At 42.5% G+C, this 16,355-nt stretch overlaps 1 protein-coding gene across 1 annotated transcript; it reads left to right on the top strand.

The window, feature by feature from the left end:
• Positions 1 to 7,109: 7,109 nt before the first annotated feature.
• On the top strand, positions 7,110 to 8,120 carry LOC115641149 (olfactory receptor 6N1-like). The gene has a single exon (XM_030544238.1). It carries the CDS (start codon positions 7,110 to 7,112, stop codon positions 8,118 to 8,120), a length of 1,011 nt encoding a protein of 336 aa, XP_030400098.1.
• The last annotated feature ends 8,235 nt before the right edge of the window (positions 8,121 to 16,355 follow it).

Genomic DNA, 16,355 nt, shown 5'->3' with positions numbered 1-16,355 from the left:
GACCATACTGAAAAGCTTGAAGAAAGAGTACAAATATGAGAGAGCATTTACACTTATTAAATCGAAGGAGAGGCCCATTTTCCAAAGGTAGATCACATGCACCAGCTCATCAATGTTGTAAGACAGATCGCAGCAGCTGCTCGTCCATTCAGGAAAATGCAGGTGTATTTGCTGAGCAGGTCCAGTTTCTACTGAATGATGAGACCCAATTACCTTAGTGGAAGAAATCGAGTCCTGGCCATGAAACCCTGAGAAATAAGAGGTCATCACTCAAAACTTCAGCTGTCCTGTGGTTACAGGTGAGCACCCTCTTCCTGACTGCTTTTCTACACCACCTTCCTAACAGGGGCATGAATGTGCTTTGTGAATATTGTTAGTGATGTTATTATAACCATGTTGATCCCAGGATATTAGAGAGACAAGGTGGGTGTGGTGATATCTTTTACTGGACCAACTTCGATTGGAGAGAGAGACAAGTTCTCTAGCTCTCAAAAGCTTGTCCCTCTCACCAGCAGAAGTTGATCCAATAAAAGATATTACCTCACTCACCTTGTCTCTGTGAATATTAGCAGTTTTAGCCTCACCTTCCCACAGAAGTTCCAGTCAGTGTTAATAGCACCATTTAACAATGGGGAAATTGAGATATATGCCTTGTGAAGGTCCTCAGCTGAGGATCTGGCTCAGGATAAGTAGGGTGAAGCCTGGAATAGAATAATGGAAATCAAAACTAAGTGAAGCTGATAAAAAGGAACATTAAATTGGGTTGTTAAATGGGTAAAGTGTAAGAACGAAATTAGGAGGATGAGAGGGAAATTGAAAAATAAATGGTTTTAGTTAAAAGTAAATGACAAACTGTTTCACTGTATCTGAGTCAGGCAGGTTGCAAGAGAATCCATGAGTCAGCTGAACCCAGGGAATAAACAAGATATAGACATTGCTTAGGTGCTATGGTTGAGATTTTGAAGCCACCTAGGAATTGAGTGTCCTAATATCCTATTAGAATTAATGTCGCAATCCTATAGACAGTTTGACAATCTTCTCTCAAATGATTTCTTTGTATCCGTCTTCACCAAAAAGCGTTATGAAGTAAATTGCACCAGGTCAACTTTTTTTCAGGGAACAGCCTGTCAGAGACTGAAATATCAAAAGAGCAGATTATGAAACTAACTGGGATTTGGGTTTCTCTGTATCGCTCTAGGAGAATGTAGTAATATAGGAATTGCCAGATTAGATCAGACCCAAGGGCCATCCTGGCCAGTATCGCTCTCTGAGAGCAGGCAGTATTAGATATTTCAGAGGCAAATGTAAGAACACTGCAATAGCAGTTCTGGGATAATCTCCCCTCACATGTGTCATATTGGTCTATAATAGTTAGTTTTGGAATGGTTATTAAACCTCATGGTTTGGGGCTTAAGCCAATCTCTATTGTTGCCATTATTATGATAACTCTGGATATTTATATGGCTATCAGGAACAACCAGTCTCTTCTGGAATCTAGTTAAGTCTTTCATATCAATGACTTCCTGTGGCAGTGAGTGTGATGCTTTCAGTGGGGATGCAAGAGTGTGAGTGCCAAACTCAGGACAGACAGTTACAAACCAGGGCACAAACCCCTCATTGGTTGTCAGGTCGAAACTTAAATTTCACCAAACAACTGCACTGAGTGCAAACTCCTCAGGCACTTTAACAGCCTTGATAGAGTCCCCCCAGAAATTCCCCTTGACTGAGCTGCTCTGTCCTGCCACCCAGGTTAGCGTATCTTGTGGTACACGACCCCTTACGCCAAGGGTCACAGCAATATTCAGGTTACTCCTGACTTCCCTCAGGTCAATTGCACTTTAGGTCTCACACCAAAGATGACGCTTGGAGCCAATCCTATAGTGAACTACTGTATGGGAAGATTTATTAAATAGGAAATGGAAATGAGAGTTATTTACAAAGTTAAAGCAAGGAAACAGACCCAGGAATGAGTCACAGTCTCAGGTTTCAAAAGGTAATACAGGCTTCTCTCAGCAGCACGCTGTATTTGACCTTTAGGACTAACCCAGGCTAAGCAGCTGGAGATCTCTTGCTAATGTCTATAAACACCCTGCCCCAAGCGTCCAATCAGCATAGAGATCCCTAGTTCCTTTTGTTTGGGGTTTTTATCCCCCTCCTGCCATCTGCTCTGAGCTGCAAACTCAATCCACGTGCATGACTCATCTTCATAGGGAGGAGAGCAGAACAATAAGTCTCTAGTCCTTTTGTTGATTGTTTCTCAGTCAAGTTGTAGGGAGATTACAGTTGCAGTATACACCCATTGCCCACCCGGTATTAGGGTGACCAGATGTCCTGATTTTATACGGACAGTCCCGATATTTGGGGCTTTGTCTTATACAGGTGTCTATTACCCCCCTGCCCGCCCATCTCCTGTCCTGATTTTTCATACTTGCTATCTGGTCACCCTATCTGGAACTGATGAGTTTCCTTTTTCAGGAGAGGCTTCATGTCTGTGGAAGAACAACTCTTCGCACTCATTAACGTCCCTCTCCTGTGTGGTGATTCATACTCACAGAAGCTCACTATAACCACTCAAATATTAAATTACAATATGGAACAAACATTACAGGCGAGATGAATGCAGGCAGCAACTGACAAGCATTCAAGAGAGTCCAAACATTAAACCCTTTTTTATAATTCTAGTACCATTTTATTAAGATTAACCCACAAGTGAGCCAGACTGATTCCACCTTTGTATCTGTTAGTGTCCTGCTGAAACAGGGGGGACCTTGGCATGAGCTCGAACAAGTATTTCACTTTATAGATTTTAAGTTGCCCAATGGGGGGGGGGCGATGACTCACCGGCACGGCGTCTCCTGCTGGTTGTCTCGGGAATTAGCTCTTCCAGCACAGAGCGCCCTCTGCAGGCTGGTGTCTCGCCTGCCGCTAGACCCCCGTGTCCTTCTCGGACCCTGGTGCCCCTTTATCTTGGAGTGCTGCCCCCTGGCAGTGCCCCCACACTCTGGGTTTCCCCTCTCAAGAGAACCCCCACCCTCTATCCCCACCTTGCTACTGCCAGTTATCATCTAGCCCCCACTCCCTGGGGCAGACTGCTGTCTGTAAACCACTCATCATCAGCAAGGGGGTTAGGACCTGCTGCCTTTGCCTATCTCTGGGCTGCCCCTCTGCAGCCCGAGTACCTATCTGGCCCTTTTAGCAAGGCCTGCAGCCTGGGTTTTACCTGGCTAGAGCTCCCCAGCTCCCTCTGCCCTTCCCCAGCACTGCTCCACCACAGATGCCTCTCTCAGCTCCCAGGCAGCCAGGTCCTTCTCTCTCAAGAAGCTAGAGAGAGTGGGTGTTTTGCTTCTGGCCCACAGTCTTCTTATAAGGGCCAGTTGGCCCCTGATTGAGCTGGCCACAGCTGTGGTCAGCGACTCACTCAGCTTCCCCAGCTGTTCTTAATCCCTTTTACCCAGGTGCAGCCCTCTCCAGGACTGCTTTTAACCACTTCAGGGCAGGAATGGGGCTGCCACCCCACTACACCCACCTTGTAATTCTGTTGGAAGTTCCCCTTGTTCTTGGAGTAAAGGGCAGGGAAATCAGAAGTTCCCCATTCTACCTTCTCCCAGTTTCTGCAGGAAGAGGAGCATCAAGAACCTGAGCTGAGAATCCTGAGTCCTGGCTGCCGAACCCTGAGAAACAAGACCTCATCACTTCAGGCTTGGGTTGTCTTGTAGTTACAAGTGAGCACCTTCTTCCTGACTGCATTTGTATATTACCTTCTGAACAGGGGCATGACTTTGATTTGTGAATATTAGAGGGACAAGGTGGGTGAGGTAATATCTTTTATTGGACCAACTTTTGGTGGTGAATGAGAGACACTTTTGAGCTACACAGAGCTCTTCTTCGGGTGAATATTAACAGTTTTAGTGTCTCCTTCCCACCGCAGTGCCAGTCAGCATCCATAGCACAATTTCACAGAGATGGAGTGTGAGATCCATGTCTTGTGACAGGTCCTCAGTTGAGGATCTGCTCCATTGACACAAATGAAGCTACCTTGATTTACACCGACTGAGGATCCAGCTTAGTGTGAACCTCAATCATAGAATCAAGGCAAGGACTAAGTATTATCTAGACTAGTGGTTGTTAACCTGGGGTGCACGCACTCCTGGGGGTGTGAGATGCCCTTTCTGGAGATGCCAGATTTTTTTAGAATGTAAATCATCGAAAACACAAATTAAGCACAGGTACGTAAGTATAAATACTTTGTTTCATCAAACCTATGTATGTATTAATATTATAAATTTATTAACAATTACTGTAATATACAAACAAAACATTTATTTTCAAGCTTTTAAGCTAACTGTAGTAAAATTATTGAGACAATGAAACTTGAGAATTTCTTGTGTGTTCAACTAGCACCGTTTCCACAAGTGGCGAAGACAGCGCTGGAGATAGTTGTGTCATTTGCGACCTTCATCACTCTTACACATCAAAACAAAGGCCAGAAACCGCCTAAATGCAAATGATGACGTGGGTAGCTATTTCAAAAAAAGTTCCTTGTTTCTTACACATCATTGAACAAAAGCAAGAGCAGAAGTGTCACTGAGCTTGTAAACTTAAAAAAATGTGTAATCTTTCATTTATTCTTAATTTTACTGTGAAATTAAAATAAATATATAATTCTCTTTCATTCTATAGTTATGATACATCTAGGTTTAAAGAATTAACCTACTTCAGTGATTTTTCATAAGAGGTGCGAGAGTATATTTTGAGAACCAAAGGGGTGCAGGCTGCAGTAAAGGTTAAGAACCACTAATCCAGACAATCCCTGAGAGGTGTTTGTCCAAACTGCTCTTAAAAATCTCCAACAATGCAGATTCCACAACCTCCCTTGGCAATTTATTTCAGTGCTTAACCACTCTGACTGTTAGGAAGTTTTTCCTAATGTCGAACCTAAACCGTCATTGCTGAAATTTAAGACCATTGCTTCTTGTCCTATCTTCAGAGGTTAAGGAGAACAATTTTTCTCCCTCCTCCTTGTAGCAACCTTTTAAATACTTGAAAACTGTTATGTCCCCTTTCAGTCTTCACTTCTCCAGACTAAACAAACAAAACCAATTTTTTCAATTTTTCTTCATAGATCATATATTCTAGACCTTTAATTATTTTTGTTGCTCTTCTCTAAACTTTCTCCAATTTGTCCACATCTTTCCTGAAATGTGGCTCCCAGAACTGGATACAATACTCTAGTTGAGGCCTAATCAGCGAAGAGCAGAGCAGAAGAATTACTTCTTGTGTCTTGCTTGCAACACTCTTGCTAATACATCCCAGAATGAGGTTTGCTTTTTTTTGCAATAGTTTTACACTGACTCATATTTAGCTTGTGATCCACTCTAACCCCCAGATCCCTTTCTGCAGTACTCTTTGCTAGGCAATCATTTCCCATTTTGTATGTATGCAACTGATTGTTCCTTCCTAAGTAGAGTACTTTGAATTTGTCCTTATTGAATTTCATCCGATTTAGACCATTTCTTCAGTTTGTCCAGATCATTCTACATTTTAATCCTGTCCTCCAAAGCACTTGCAACACTCTCAGATTGGTATCATCTGTAAACTTTATAAACCTATTCTCTATGCCATTATCTAAATCATTGATGAAAATATTGAACAGAACCAGACCCAGAATCGATGCCTGCGGGAGCCCACTCATTATGCTCATCCAACATGACTGTGAACTACTGATAATTACTCTCTGGGAAAAGTTTTCCAATCAGTTATGCACCCACCTTATAGTAGCTCCATCTAGGTTGCATTTCGCTAGTTTGTTTATGAGAAGGTCATGCAAGACAGTATCAAAAGCCTTACAAAAGTCAAGATATACCACTTCTACCACTTCTCTCCATCAACAAGTCTTGTTACTCTGTCAAAGAAAACTATCAGGTAGGTTTGACTCAATTTGTTCTTGACAAATCCATACTGCTTGTTACTTATCACCTCATTATCTTCTAGGTGTTTGCAAATGTACTGCTTAATTATTTGCTCCATTATCTTTCTGGGTACAGAAGTTAAGCTGACTGGTGTGTAATTCCCTAGGTTGTCCTTATTTCCCTTTTTATAGACGGGCACAATATTTGCCATCTTCCAGTCTTCTGGAATGTCTCCCATCTTCCATGACTTTTCAATGGAGTGGTGAGTGGTGATAGAGTCTTACTAGCGTGAATCATACATGCCAGATTCTTTCTAGACTCCGAGTTCAGGGACAGCATCTTCCCCCCACCACCCCAATGCCTTTCTTGCTCCTCTATTATCATCCCACATTTATTATGGAGTGAGGAGGGTCACTCCACAGTTACGGTTGCACATCAGTCTGGTTCTGCCTCTTCCTAAGACCCACCCTCCAAAGAGCTGTAATTTATTACTGTTACATAGCTAATGTTGGGAAACAGAAAAGGCATTGTCATTTCCTCACCACATTACCATCACAGGAACTAATGGAGAATTTACACCACTTCATAATTTATGGCATAAACTGATCTCTTGTGAGGGGGTGAAAATTGTTTTTTTTTCCTACAGGGCATTGAAATGCTGCATATACCAAGATATATTGTTCAATTTAATGGAAATAAATCTAACAGAAGGTCAGTGCCTAAGAACTCTAGACCACATTGAAAAATCTCAGTCCAAGATTTTAGTTGCTTGATTCTGACTTCTAAGACATAGAATGATTCTGGTCATTGCCAGAAATGAAATACAGCATTTAAGCATCATTGTTAAGCTCTGTGATGTCACTAAAGGGATATAATGGTGGATAAAGAAATAGTCTGATCCATTATATCAGTACTCGGCTACCAGAGATACAGGCTGCTCCAGTAGTGATTGCTCTGATCATGCAGAGGCTGGTCTACATGGATACAAATGTTCTGTTCTCAGATTGAGACTTATGGCATTTTGCTCTGAACTCTACATTTAGGTTTAAAATTGCTGCCTGTAATCTGGATAGGAAGAGGAGTCTCTGAATACTTATGGAATTAATTGAAACTTTACTAAAATGAAACTTGACTAACTTTTAAGTCTATGTTCTTCCAATTCAATTGTGCAGAGTGTTTTATTGTTCCTGGACTCAAACCATGGCAGACAGAGACTGGGGAAACCAAACGGCCATCAAAGAATTCATCATTCTGGGATTCGGGGATCTCTCTGACCTGCAGATTCTTCTCTTCCTGATGTTCCAAGTGACCTACATGGCAACCGTGGCTGGGAACACACTCATTGTGGTGCTCATTGTGGCTGACCAGCACCTTCACACACCCATGTACTTCTTCCTGGGCAACTTGTCCTGCTTGGAGACCTGCTACACCTCAACCATCCTGCCCAAGTTGCTGGCCAGTCTCCTGACTGGGGACAAAACCATCTCAGTCAGTGGCTGCATCACACAACTGTATTTCTTTGGTTCCCTGGCGTGTACAGAATGCTATCTCTTGGCAGGGATGTCTTATGATCGGTATTTAGCGATATGTAAACCCCTGCACTATTCAACTCTTATGAATAGCAGGGTTTGCCTCCAGTTGGCTGCTGGGTCATGGTTAAATGGTTTTTTGGCTACTGCCATCTTTGTCTTATTCCTATCGCAGTTAATATTCTGTGGCCCAAATGAAATTGACCATTTCTATTGTGATTCCATTCCACTGATGGAACTCTCCTGCAGTGACACTCACCTGGTCATATTGCTGGCTTTCATATTAGTCTCTGTATTCACCCTGCCTCCATTCCTACTAACCCTGACATCCTACATATGCATTATCACCACCATCCTGAGAATCCCTTCCACCACCGGGAAACAAAAGGCCTTTTCCATCAGCTCCTCTCACTTCATTGTGCTGACAATTTTCTATGGATTCATAATAATTGTGTACCTGCTACCGAAATGTGATATACTGAGAGACCTGAACAAAGTGGTCTCTCTTTGCTACATGGTCCTGACTCCGCTGGTAAATCCCCTCATCTACAGCCTGAGAAAAAGAGAAGTCAAGGAAACCTTGTGCAAAGCAGTCAGTAAATATGTGGCTTTCACCAAAACATGCAGAAACTCCTGGAGAATAACTTTGCCTATGGTTTTTAAAGCTACCTGGGTGATTTAAGCAATCAGCCCCCATTAAAATTAAAAAGAAATCTCCCATTGAAAATCTCAGCACTAATGTGAAAAAGAAAGGGAAAAAGAAAAGGAGATGATCTGCATGGAGTTACTGATTCAGTCTTTATGGTCCCCCACTGTGTCCATGTAACACATCTTCCAGGAAAGTGAGGATGTTGACAGCTCTGTCACTCCCTCTGTTCAGCACTGATACACAGAGTATGATGGTATTTTCTCCAGGGTGTTGGCTAACGGTTCACCCTCTGTGAGGAGTGTGTACAGCTTCTGAAACCACATAGAGCTAACATTATGTAAGGCACAAAATCCACTAACAATGAAAGTAAATCCCTGGGTATATTCCGTGTTCATTGTTTCTATATGTAAGATAAAGTCTTGTAATCAAGTTCAGACTGTCTAATACAAACAAAACACAATGGGTGACATCATCATATTTGTTGCTACAGATCATTTCTTATGCCCCTAAAAATACAATGCAGAATCCAGCCAGAGCTCAGGTCACTGTTGTCCATCTAAGTGGAAAGACCAGGGAGGGATGTGGCCATAACCGTGGTACCATCATGGAATTTTTAACTGGGCACTAGGTGGAGTGGAGACCAATTTTTAACCATTTTTTTATATCCATAAAAAAGTCATTTTTGATCAAAATAAATGTTTGGACAATAAAAAGAGTAACTCCTGGGGCAGCATAGGTGGGGATGTTGCCTGGGAAATCTGCCATCCCTGTAATTGTGCTACTTGCCATCATAGCCCTCTGCAAACTGTTGTCAGTTGGCGTGCTTGCCTGCTCTCTCCGTATGCTGTCCCAGGCCTGGGCAGACAGATGGTTCAGCAGACCTCGATAGTACTACCCAGCGAGAAAGACCACAGGCACGGTTTGGTGACAAAGGCACTCAGCCAGGTTTATTGCCCTCAAGGCAGAGTTCTAGCATCCTGGTTCTGTGGTTACAGATACACTAACACGCGAGTGCCCAGTGCCAAGGAGCGGCTCAGTCAGCTGTGGGAATTTCTGCTGTCCCCTGGGCCACACAAAGGGTTAAATTGAGGTACCCCGACATTTATAGACTGAGACAAACAACTTAAGTCCCACCTCACGTGTTTCATGACATCTGCTTGTTCCCTCCTTTGTTCCTTGCTCCAGGTGTCTCGGGCAAAATATCCCTTCTGTCAAACCCTCTTATCTGGTATTAGGTCAGGATGTGCCTGGGCTAATCTCCTGGAGTGTGTTCACACACATACCCAGTGTCTGTTGCTTCTTAGGAGTGCCTGTGTGTTAGCAACGCTAGTAATACCTTTGCCTAGGTCATGTATCGGACAGTGAACTTGTAAGCATCTGCTGTCATACATGGCCTGACTTTGGTTCATGGCGTGGCCGGTGACAACACAAAAAGCTCCCTCTCAGAATTCCCTACTGAGCATGCTCACCCAAACTGAGCAGGTGCAGTAACATCTCCTGTTGCAGCTGCCCTCACTCTGCCCTTACTTAGAGTCAGACTTTGCTGCCTGGTGTTTGGAGGTTTTCAAAAGGGGCAAAGGGGGCAAATCACACCGGGGGGAGGGATCAGGGTCTGAGCAGGGGGCAGAAATTTACTGGCCGGGGGGATCAAGCTACTGTAGGTAGCAGCAGGAGAGGGGCTGGAGGGGAAAAATCGGGATGAGGGGTGGGAGTCCATAAGGGGAGATGCTGCCAGATACTGTGCAGGGACAAAACCCACATCCAGGGAGGGGGAGAGGAGCTAAGAGTTACCCCGAGGGATGAGCCACCTGCTGTGCTTGCAAATATGGGGGGCGGGGCAGAGGCTTTTTTAGTTCTCCTCATAGGACACTGCATGCCAGTGCTGGAGAAGAGGGCAGATTCCTGGGGCTATGTTCTTAAAGGCACAGGCATCCCAATTCCTAGACTGTCAATGCTTAGACACCACAGCTTCTCTCTATCTTATAGAAGTGCTGAGGTGCTACTTTACTGTTACAGGCAGGAGACTTAATGCTGTGAAATATTGTACATACACTCCCTCCCTTATTCTCTGTCTCACACATTTTGAGTATTTAAGAGAGTTTTCTATCAGTTTCTATGTCTATATGAAGTCACTGCACCTCCTTTCTCTTATATAATGTGCTGAGGCGCCAAACTCCCTCCCAGAGCCCACACGTCTGCAACCCCTCCTGCACCCCAGTCCCTGCCCTAGGTCAGAGCCTGCACCCCTCACTCAAACTTCCTCCCAGAGCCTACAGCTCAAATCTCCTCCCACAGCAAAACTCCCTTGGACCTCTTCTGGATGTTACCAAAAAATATACAAACCTGCTGCCCCTGGTGCTACTTTACTGTTACAGGAGATTTGATGCAGTGAAATATTTTACCTACATTCCCTCAAACTCTGCATCACACATTTTGAGTATTTAATAGAGTCTTATTATTATATGTCTACATGAAGTCTCATAACAGTTCACAAATTTGTCTTATCTGCTGCTATGATTACCTGCTCTCTTTCTTGTAATCCATTTTCATTATAGTTTTGCTCCTTTAAAAATATTATTTCTATTATGCTTATTACTCTGAATACTTTGTCATTTATCTGTATTATCATTGTGCAATGCAGGTCATTGTGCTGTTTATTTTTTATTTGAATAGCTAATGCTCATCAAAAAAATTTTAAGTAGTTGTAATTAGTTTTAAGAATTCCATCTGTGTTTCTGTTAGAGCACTTGCTATGGTTTTTGTACTTTGATTTGTAATTTGGAGTTTTTAATTCTACTTTTTTGTCTTTTTCTTTTTATAGCACAAGTTTATTTTGTTGGGTCATGTGACTTCCACTTGACTGATTTCCTGTCCTGTTTTTGGCAATTCCTTTGCATTTGATCCATCAGTGAGGATTGCCTTTTGCTGCATTTATCTTGCTTGTGACTCCAGCCCTTAGTGTCCCATGTTCACACGTCACTGCTTGTGTGTAGAAGTTGATTCACAAATATTCAGTAAGTGTATTATATTGTGTCATCTTACATCCTTCCCAAGGGCAAGAATCTTCTGCAACAGTGAAGGTCTGGACTGATGATCAGTGGCTGCAGAACTTTTGGTGTAGAACTCATAAATGAAATTGTTTTCAATTATTCACTTTATTAATGTAACTTCTGTTCACCATTCACTACACTGGCCTATACTGTAACTTCTGTTCCATATTGTAATTCAAACCCCATTTTAAAACACTCACTCCATTTTGTAAAAGCTTCCTCCAACCTTCATTTTTGCAAACCCTGCTGTAATCTTATTAGTTTAGTTTAGATGTGTGAATGAGGTATGTATGAGTGATGGAATCAACCTCCAGCCCCAGCCTGTCCTGATGAGATAAAGTTCAAATACCAACGGCTGAAGACCTAGACAACAGCCCTAAACAAAGTAAGAAGCATCCACCCTAAAAAGAAAAAGACAACAGAACAACAGAAGGGAGATCAAAGCCAGGTCCAAGGCTGAAAGTCACGCCTGCAATTGGTGGGTGATCAATCTAAACCCAGAGGCAGCGTGACACAGCAAGACCTATAGACTTTGAATCCAATCTAAAAGCCTATAAAAAAGAAGGGTGAGATGAGAGACTCTGGGTAACATTCTGCTGCCAACATGGAAGAACATCGGTGCCTGCCCAACAGAGATCCAGCTCAGCCTTGTGCCCAGCTTTCCTGGCCAGTTAGCTGCCACAAGCTACGAACCCAAGCTGCAAAATCAAGCCATGAACTTAAGCTATCTTCAGGACTGGTAACTATGCAGCAGCTGCAGAACACCTGATGAATGTGGGTGTGTGTGTGTGAATGTGGGTGTGTGTGTGTGTATATATGTATTAGGTATAATGTGTGTGTATAAGAATTAAGAAATTAGTTATTAGTCATAAATTGTTGTTATAATAAATGTGGCATCTTTGCCTTGTCCCCTTTAATAAGATCCTGCTGGTTTTTACTGGTGTAATCAACATTTGATGCACAAGTCCACATTTCTGCATCTGTGTGCAAAACTCAGCAAAATAAAAGCTGTACTAACAATGGAGAAGCAAATATAGATTTGCACTATGGAGACCTGGGGTAAAAAACACAAAAAACTGTCTGGGGATTTGTCCTGCTTTGAGCAGGGGTTGGACGAGATGATCTCCTGAGGTCCCTTCCAACCCTGATATTCTGTGATTCTATGACCTGCAACACCAGATTCTTATTGGTCAATCAGAGGTCTCTCTACTAAACCAAGGTGGAACGGATTTCTTTAGTGCAAGTAGTCACAACCTATTGTTAAAGATCATTTCATGTTCAATGCCCTGTTAACACCTCTGCAGTCACAGAACAACAAAGCAGTGTTACTGGGTTTCAGACTGTTGTCTCTTACAACTTTCTTAAGTTTCCATAGCAATATTTCTGAGTAAGGCTAAGGTTTCACAGAATCATAGAAGTGTAGGGTTAGAAGAGACAACAGGAGGTCATCTAGTCCAACCCCCTGCTCAAAGCAGGACCAACACCAACTAAATCATTCCAGCCAGGGCTTTGTCAAGCCGGGCCTTAAAAACCTGTAAGGGTGGAGATTCCACCACCATCCTAAGTAACCCATTCCAGTGCTTCACCACCCTCCTAGTGAAATAGTGTTTCCTAATATTCAACCATTGCTCCGTGTTCTGTCATCTACCACCACTGAGAACAGCCAAGCTCCATTCTCTTTGGAACTCTCCTTCAGGTGGTTGAAGGCTGCTATCGACCCCCCCTCACACTCTTCTCTCCTGCAGACTAAATAAGCCCAGTTCCCACAGCATCTCCTCAGAGGTCATGTGCCCCTGCACCCTAATTATTTGTACTGCCCTCTGCTGAACTAACTCTCTCCAATTTGTCCACATCCTTTCTGTAATGAGGGGCCCGAAACCGGATGCAATACTTCAGATGTGTCCTCACCAGTGCTAAATAGAGGGGAATAATCACTTTCCTCGATCTGCTGGCACTCTCCTACTAATGTAGCCCAATATGCCATTAGTCTTCTTGGCAAGAAGGGCTTACTGCTGACTCATATCCAGCTTCTCATCCACCATAATCCCCAGGGCCTTTATGCAGAACTGCCACTTAGCCAGTTGGTGCCCAGCCTGTAGCGGTGCATGGGATCCTTTTGTCCTAAGCGCAGGACTAAATAAATCCTGTATTGATATCCAAAATACTGAAACGACCTAATTGCATTAGGAGCACCCATGAAGGATCAGTTCTTATTGTGTAGCCTGGACCAAACAACTTTGTTATATTACCTTAAATCATTGGTTTACCCATAAACAAATCTAGTGTTCATTATTATTTCCCTACAAAAACCCCTTACCACCGCCCAAGTAAATGTTCTGATGCCTGGATCCAAACTCTGCCTCAGTTCCATTGGAACTTCATCTTTCTGACTGATTGTGCTGCGGTCTCTCTACCTGTCTCCAGCACTCCGGACCCCACACAACCAACACCACCTGGAAACCCTGAGATTCAAGCTTCACAGAGTGATGAGACCTCTCTCTCTCTCTGTATAGCCTCCTGACCATAGGCATGTGCAGCACATTTCATTAGTGTGTGTACCCAGGGAATTTTTATTTATTTATTTTTAAAGGTGAACATTTATTGAATATTCAGTCATAAAGGACATTATTTTTATTCATCAAATAAACTAAAGAAACTAAAACTTAACTAAGCTTTTTTTTTAAATTAAGAACTAAACTTTACTTAAAAATATAAACTTAAAAAATGAGACAGAAAATACCAAATTTTTGCTGTACTGATAACCAGGTGTATACAAAGATACAGTCAACTTTCATGATCTTTAACCAGATAATGAGCTAAACCAAATTGACCAAAACAGATTAAGGTTTCTTCATCTTCCAGTCCTAGAGAATGAGACGTCACTCACCAGGTGTTATGGACTTAAATTCTTCAGTCACATCATTGTAATTAACTGACAAAGCCAATTCTTGTTCAGTGTACAAAATCATGAGTGAGTGGAGGCACTGTTGGGACACTGTACTTCTTAGTTTGTTTTTTTACATGTTCTAGTTTCAAAAAGGCTCTTTCACATGAACAGCTTGTAACAGGTAAGACTGCAAAGCATTGAACTGATTTGTAAAAGGCCTGGAACATGGAAGACCGATCTGATTCCTTTAGCCAATCAAGCCACTCTCTGGTGGTGTTCGTAGTGCTACCTTTAGGAACAGATCCATCATAACCCCGAAGCAACCCGACTTCAGCTTCCAACTCATCCAAGGACACTTTACATTTCTTGGCAATGATTCTCATATCATCCTTGCCAATGTCTAAGCTCGACAGTTTTCCCATTGCAGTCACAATATTACAAGTCTCCTCTTCAAATCGCTGGTCAATGCTGGTAATCATTGAGTCTAGGAATGGGTAAAATGGAGTTATTCTCTCCTGCTCCTCTTTTGTATCAAAGTGATGCTGAGACTCAAACACATCATCAATACAAATGGACATTTTTCGCTTCTTAACGGGGGGGAATCAATATATCATTCCTTACACACATTTTCACACTGTCATTGAAAATAGATTGAAAATATTCTGGGCCACTTCTCATCGCAACCAAAGAGTTACGCAAGCTTTTCACCTCTCTCATTGCAGTAAGTAAGTTGTCATTGCAGGAAGGGAGTGTTGGAGCTCTGGAGTTTGAAGAGCCTTACTCACTTTTACCACCATCTGGAGAATAGAGCGTATCATGTGAAGGGCAAAGATGAACTTGAATGAGTTTAGTTCATGGATAAGGCCCTAGCTTTTATCATAGCTTCAGCAAGGCGAGTTGTTTCGATAATCTCTTGTAAAGCTTGTAAAATGAAGGAGTAGTTTTGTTTTACAGCAGCCGCTGCTTCTGCTCTGCATGCCCATCTTGTGTTTGACAGTGACTTCAAAGTCTTCAACTGGGATCCTACTTCTTGTGAAATCTTCTCCATTGCTGCATGTTGCACAGGACTCCCCTCCATGAAGGCATAAAGAGTCTGAATAACACCAAAAAATTCAAAGACAGTTCTGTTTTGTTTACTTGAAGTGCATGCACCTACTAGGACGAGGTTCAAACAATGTGAATAGCAGTGTACATAGAGTATTTCACTGTTTCTTTCTCTACATTTCATTTGAACTCCCACAGTACATCCAGACATAGTACATGCTCCATCAAAACAGACAGATATCACTGATGACGAGTCAATTTTAAGAATGCTAAGGACGTCATTTAACTGGTCAAAAATAGACTGAGCATCAACTGTTAATAGTCTCTGAACAGACACAAAATGTTCAACTGGACTATATTTTTCATTGTCAAAATAGCGCACCACAACGGACATTTGTTCATGGCGTCCACAGTCAGTAGTGTCATCGGCAATTATTGAGACCATAATTCCATTTAGTGAAGACATGGTCTTTTGTTGCACAATGTTGTGTTGTTGTTGGATGCAATTACTTAGATAGGTAGCGTTTTGAGGAGATAGAAATAAACCTTTCTCAAAACTGTCAGCTTTTTCATTGTGACCCCTGAATGGTCTCCCACCTTTCGCCAAACAGAGAACAATGTCAATCACTCGCTCCACTACACTTACGTTATGGCGCCATTTTTCTTCTTGTTTAGACAGATTAGCCTGCTTGTACTCATCCAACAATATATCAATAGGTTACCCTACATTAAAACTTGACCATGAAGAAAAGCTCAACACATGAGATTTTGACAGCTCATGGTTTTTAAAACATTCGTTAGCCCTATGCCAGTTTCTGAATCCCTTATCGATAAATGCTGGATCAGTGTGACCTTTGTTTGCTGCATCATTAGAGGAGAAGAAACGTTAATAAAAAGCAAAATGTTCCATCCTTTGAGGGGCTGTATTCCAACCACCTATACTTTTCATACCATACTAATGATGGTTAAGAATATGTTCTGAATAATCATACTAATCTCCTGGAGTGTGTTCACACACATATCCAGTGTCTGCTGCTTCTTAGGAGTGCCTGTGTGTTGGCAACGCTAGTAATACCTTTGCCAAGGTCATGTATCAGACAGTGAACTTGTAAGTATCTGCTGTAATACATGGCCTGACTTTGGTTCACAGCATGGCTGGACTTTGCTGACTATGGTTCAGGTCTCAGGTCTTACATCAGGCCCAGTGCCCCAAGCCCTCTCTCTCACCTACGCAAACCAACCACTTCCATTGCACTCACAGAGGCCATATGCAATCCGCTAGGCCCA

Source organism: Gopherus evgoodei, unplaced genomic scaffold (genome assembly GCF_007399415.2).
Source record: "Gopherus evgoodei ecotype Sinaloan lineage unplaced genomic scaffold, rGopEvg1_v1.p scaffold_33_arrow_ctg1, whole genome shotgun sequence".
Taxonomy (NCBI): domain Eukaryota; kingdom Metazoa; phylum Chordata; order Testudines; family Testudinidae; genus Gopherus; species Gopherus evgoodei.
This window is presented reverse-complemented; position numbering and strand designations above follow the sequence as displayed.